Here is a 5,904-nt window from a genome sequence, read left to right on the forward strand (position 1 = left end):
AACTACAGGCGCACGCTACCACACCCAGCTAATTTTTGACTTATTGTAGAGATGAGGTCTCGCCAAGTTGCCCAGGTGGGTCTCGAACCGTTAACTCAGGCAATTCACTCACCTCAGCCTCCCAGGGCGTGGGATTACAGGCTGAGCCACTGAGCCTGGCAGTGTCTGTCTTTTCTTTTTTTTGGCTTATCTGTCTGTCTTTCTCTTGCCTCTGTCTCTGTCTCACTCTATTTCCATATCTCTCTGTCTTTGCATCTCTCTAAGTCTGGCTCTGGCTCTCTTGGTGTGTTACCATCCCTTTGTGTCTTCATCTCTCTCTCCTTGTCTTTTTTCTCACAGGCTGCCCGTCACTCCCATGTGGCCGTGGCCTGGGCCGGCTCCCTGGTGCTGATGGGTGGTGAGCTGGCTGATGGCTCGCTCACCAATGACGTGTGGGCCTTTACCCCGCTGAACAGGGGCCACTGGGAGCTCCTGGCACCACCTGCCTCTATCTCCTCGGGGCCCCCAGGCCTGGCAGGTCATGCAGCTGCCCTAGTAGATGACATCTGGCTGTATGTGTCTGGTGGTCGCACCCAGCACGACCTCTTCTCCTCTGGCCTCTTCCGTTTCCACCTTGACAGCACCAGTGGGGGCTACTGGGAGCAGGTGATTCCGGCAGGTGGGCGGCCCCCTGCTGCCACTGGCCACTCTATGGTGTTCCACGCTCCCTCCCGTGCCCTGCTGGTCCATGGTGGACACCGGCCTTCCACTGCCCGGTAAGTGCCCCACAACCCCTGCCTCACAGGACCACCAGTTCTGGCCAACACTACAGCCTTCAGTCATTTGAGTTCTTTGCCCACTAACAGACTCCTGTAATCATTTAGTCATTCCTTTCTTCATTTATTTGTTCATTCACTTACACACTGACACTCTCTGATCTCTTATTCAATCTCTTGGTCAGTTGCCTCCCCACACAACTCCCACCTACCTATCCATGCAGCAAACCCCTGCTTGGTGTCCAGCCCTTGCTAGATTATGCTGTTAGCCCAGACTTGGCTCTTGCCCACAGGGAGCTTGTAGTTTGGAGGGGACATGACCCAGTCGTGGCCATTCTCAACTCTGGATGATCACACAGAGTTGATCATCCTGCCCCTCTTCCTGTAGGTTTTCTGTGAGAGTGAACTCCACTGAGCTTTTCCATGTGGATCGGCGTGTGTGGACAACGCTGAAGGGCCGGGATGGGCTTCAGGGCCCAAGAGAGCGAGCCTTCCACACAGCCAGTGTCCTGGGCAACTACATGGTAGTCTATGGTGAGGAGGCTCCAAGTTCTGCCTGCCTTCCTGCCAGGGTCTGAGCCAACCCTGAGCTGAGGCCCCAGATGGGGTGTTCCCACCTCCCCCAGGCTTGTCAGCTGTGCCCCTTTACTCCTTTCCCAGGGGGCAATGTGCACACCCATTACCAGGAGGAAAAGTGCTATGAAGATGGCATCTTCTTCTACCACCTTGGCTGCCATCAATGGGTGTCAGGCGCTGAGCTTGCCCCGCCAGGAACTCCTGAAGGTGAGCAGCCCTTTGTTTTCCTGAGGGGCTTCTGAGGGTCTGACCTACCCCCACAGTGAATCTGGGCTCAAATAAGTCAGTCTTTGTCAGGGTAAATCTGACATCCTGTTGGAGCCGGCTTCAGGAGGCAAGCTGGGGTTAGAGACAGGACTAGGCACTGTCACAGCAGAGATGCAAGGCAAATGCACCAGCATCAGATCTAGGTTTCAATCTAGGTTTGCCATTTTCCAGCTGTTCCAGGAAAGTCGTGACTTTTTCAAGATCACAATGGGCAAGTGGCAGAACCAAGATGACTGACTCCAAACAGCCATCTATGCAAGACCATCACTTATCTCTCTGTGCCACAGTTTCCTTATCTGAAAAATGGGGATTATAATAACACTTCCTTGGGCCATTGTAAGAGTAAATTGATGCCCAGTGAAGGGCTGGACATGTTGTCTTTTTAATAGCAGCAAAGGTCCTGCCTCAGGCTCAGAGGGCTCAGCAGGAAGGGGATGTGAAGGAACCTTTCACATTCATTAGATCAGATACTACTTTGAGAATGGGAAGAAAGCCACAGGCCGTGTCCTCAGGATGCTCTTATGCTACAAACTGGGCATATTTTTTCAGGGAGCTGAGGGCATCCCAGAGGCCTATTCACTCCTCCTTCCTGAAAAGGAGAAAGAGGAGAGGACAGGCATAAGGAAAGAATGTTAATACTTAAGAGGTGGGAAGGAGGGGTGGGAATGGTCCCAGAGGAACCCTATGTGACCATCATGAATAGAGCCCAGGCCTGGTATTTGAGTTTCCCATTCCAGGTCTCCTCTGCCTGCCCCTGTCCTTTCCCTAAACCTTTTTACTGGGCAGGCAAGAGTGTGAGGTTTCTGGAGACCGTGTTCTCCTTCACAGTTTGTGATTCATGCACTTACAGGTCAGTGAGAGGGTAGGAAAGTCATCATTCACTGACAACTTACCTGTCATAACTCTTGGCTGTAAGTAACAGAAACCCAGCTCAACTGGCCTAAGCAAAAAGAACTTCTGAGCTCACTTGAGTGAAATTTACAGGGTCTGGCTTCATGTTGAATCCAGAAGCCCAGAAAATGACATCAGCCATTTCTTTCTTTTCTTTCTTTCTTTCTTTCTTTTTTTTTTTTTTGTGAGTCAGGGTCTCACTCTGTCATCCAGGCTGGAGTACAGTAGCATGATCACAACCACTGCAGCCTTGACCCGCTGGGCTTAGGCGGCCCTTCTGCCTCAGCCTTCCAAACAGCTGGAACTACAGGCATGTGCCACCACACCTGGCTAATTTTTTGTTTATTGTGAAGATAAGGTCTTGCCACGTTGCCCAGGCTGGTCTCAAACTCCCTGGTCCAAGCAGTTGTCCTCTTGCCTGTGCTTCCCAAAGTGCTGAGATTATAGGTGTGAGCCACCGTGCCCAGCTACATCAGCCATTTCTTGCTCCAGTTCTCAGATGGATTCACTTTAGTCTCTAGCAGGTTTGCCTTTTGTAAATGGTCATAGGTAGCTCTTGGATTATATCATGCTACCTTGAAATGCCCAGAGAATAGTGCCTTTTTTTTCAAGAATTGTAGGAATTGGACCCTGTACCCATCAGTTAGACTGGTAGGCCTGGGCTGAGTCCTCACTTCTGCAAGAGGCAAGCACAGCTGGACTTAAGTCTCATGGGCTGAGAGTGGTTTTCCAGAGGAAAATCAGAGGCTGTCACCAGAAGAGAGGCTGGTGCTAGACAGACGAAAACATTGAAGACTGGCTGGGCGCAGTGGCTCAAGCTTGTAATCCCAACACTTTGGGAGGCTAAGACAAGAGTATTACCTAAGCCCATGGGTTTGAGACCAGCCTAATAAATATGGTGAGACTTCATCTCTACAATAAATCAAAAAATTAGCCAGGCGTGGTAGCACGCATCTATAGTTCTGGCTATTTGGAAAGCTGAGGCAGAAGGATTGTCGGAGCCCAGCAGGTCAACGCTGAGGTGGCTGTGAGCGTACCACTGCACTCCAGCCTGGGCCATGGAGTGAGACTTCAGCTAAAAACAAAACAAAACAACAACAACCAAAAAACTGAAGACCTAGGCAGCCTGCTGGGTGCTCAGCAGATTCTTTTGCAGTCCTCCAGCTTCCTGAGGGTAGGATAATGGTTCCATTTATAGAGTAGGAAGCCAAGACTCAGAGAAGTTCATTCTGCCCAAGGCTACACAGTCAGTAGTTGATTCATGATTTGAACCCAAGTAAGTGGGAGACCTGGGATTTGAAGTCAAGTCCTTCTGACTCCAGAGATCATGCTCTTGTCTGAAAGGTGATTTGGGAAGGGGTGTGGGAGTTCAAAGGGGTAAGGGAATTACAGCTTGTGCAGAGCCAGGCAGATTGGGAGGATTTCCTTGGCAGGTGGGCTCGAAACAGCAACTAGTAGGCTGGACTGAGGCTCAGAAGAATCAGGGGTAGCCCCCTGGGCAGGAGAGCCATGGAGGTGGTGGTGGGGGATCAGGGGTGTAATGTTCTTAGACCTCTGTATTCTGTATTTATTCATGCTGGTATTCTCCTAGGCCGAGCAGCACCTCCCAGTGGCCGGTACTCACATGTGGCAGCAGTGCTTGGTGGCAGCGTCCTATTGGTGGCAGGGGGGTACAGTGGCCGGCCCCGTGGGGACTTGATGGCCTACAAGGTGCCCCCCTTTGTGTTCCAGGCACCTGCTCCCGACGTGAGCACTGGGGTGATAGGGAAAGGGTGGCTGGGGGAGGAGGTAGTGTGGTTTTCACAGGTGAGGAGGAAAGCTAGGAGAGGATCCCTGGGAGAATGAGCAGAGGTCTCTAGGGCCATGAGAGGAGAGAAGGAGGTCCCTGGGGCCAGGGAGAAATGGATGGGGCTTCTCAAGATGTTGAGCAGTCAGGGACTCTGGGGATAATAAAAGTGAGCAAGGACTTGAGAAACAAGCCCATATCTGTAGCCTCTTCCTCCACCTCCTCATCTCCCTGCAGTACCACTTGGACTATTGCTCCATGTACACGGACCACAGTGTTTGCTCACGAGACCCTGAGTGCAGTTGGTGTCAGGGAGCCTGCCAAGCTGCACCTCCTCCTGGGACCTCCTCGGGAGCTGTGAGTGACTGTCTTGCACCCCCCTCTGCCCCCGGTACAGAGACCTGACCTCAGTGTCTTCCTCTGCCTAAGCCAAGTGGACGAGGACTTTCCCCCAATTGAGAGACTTGTTTCCACACCTAAGATCCTCATTCCTGACTCCTGACTGCTGACCTTTGCTTCTCCCCCAGCCCAGTCTTTTGAGTCTGTGACCCTGTCCCTGGATTCCATGTCCTCTTAATCGCCCACATTCGCACCCCACTTTTAACTCCCCATTCTCCAATTTCTTGGCCTTCCCTTGTATCCAAAGCCCTTCCCAGATCCCTTGAACCCCAGTGGATGATGAGCCTGTCCCCTCCCTCTTTTCAGTGTCCAGCTGCTAGCTGTCTGGGCCTAGGCCGCCTCCTCGGTGACTGCCAGGCATGCCTGGCCTTCAGCAGTCCTACAGCCCCTCCCCGGGGGCCTGGTGCCCTGGGCTGGTGTGTGCACAATGAGAGCTGCCTCCCTCGGCCTGGTGAGTGTTCAGCGGCAGTGGGGGAGGGGTGCCAGAGCACCCCACACTGACACCCCAGCCCCACCCCCCTGTCTTCTCAGAGCAGGCCCGCTGCCGAGGAGAGCAGATCTCAGGCACTGTGGGCTGGTGGGGACCTGTGCCTGTCTTCGTTACATCCCTGGAGGCCTGCATCACCCAGAGCTTCCTACCTGGCCTGCACCTGCTCACCTTCCAGCAGCCGCCCAATACCTCCCAGCCTGACAAGGTGGGAAGCCAGAAGTGGGGTCCAGGGTGGAGTGTTGATGATCAGGATGCTAGGGTTTGTTTTTTCCAAATGTATCTTTATCACTTTTGTGTTTACTCTAAAAGTCTTTACTGATTTTCCTTAAGGACTTAAAAAATTTTTTATCTTGTGGTAAAATACACATAAAATTTATCATTACTGACATTTAGCACATTTGCAATATTATGCAACCATCACTACTATCTAAGGCAGAACATTTTCATCACCCAGAGAGAAACCCTGGACTCACTAAATAGTTGTTCTCAATTCCACTCTCTCCCAGCCCCTTGGTTAAGAATCTGTTTTCAGCTGGGCTCGGTGGCTCAGCCTGTAATCCCGCGCTTTGGGTGACTGAGGTGAGTGGATTGCCTGAGCCCACGGGTTCGAGACCCTCCTGGGCAACTTGGCAAGACCTTGTCTCTACAATAAATCAAAAAATCAGCCGGGCGTGGTAGCACATGCCTGTAATTCCGGCTACTTGGAAGGCTGAGGCAAAAGGATCGCTGGAGCCCACCAT

The 5,904-nt window shown here is 52.2% G+C and overlaps 1 protein-coding gene across 1 annotated transcript in view; it reads left to right on the forward strand.

Moving 5' to 3' along the window:
* Nucleotides 1–5,904, forward strand: part of MEGF8 (multiple EGF like domains 8) — a 49,205-nt gene that overhangs the window by 9,930 nt on the left and 33,371 nt on the right. The window contains exons 6-12 of the mRNA XM_008062432.2: nt 340–755; nt 1,144–1,289; nt 1,416–1,538; nt 4,081–4,235; nt 4,513–4,632; nt 4,981–5,125; nt 5,206–5,369. Coding sequence (XP_008060623.1) covers nt 340–755; nt 1,144–1,289; nt 1,416–1,538; nt 4,081–4,235; nt 4,513–4,632; nt 4,981–5,125; nt 5,206–5,369 — 1,269 coding nt within the window. The remainder of the gene's footprint in view (nt 1–339; nt 756–1,143; nt 1,290–1,415; nt 1,539–4,080; nt 4,236–4,512; nt 4,633–4,980; nt 5,126–5,205; nt 5,370–5,904) is intronic.

The sequence above is a fragment of the Carlito syrichta genome, unplaced genomic scaffold (genome assembly GCF_000164805.1).
Source record: "Carlito syrichta isolate Samal-C Ts95f unplaced genomic scaffold, Tarsius_syrichta-2.0.1 Scaffold305703, whole genome shotgun sequence".
NCBI lineage: Eukaryota > Metazoa > Chordata > Mammalia > Primates > Tarsiidae > Carlito > Carlito syrichta.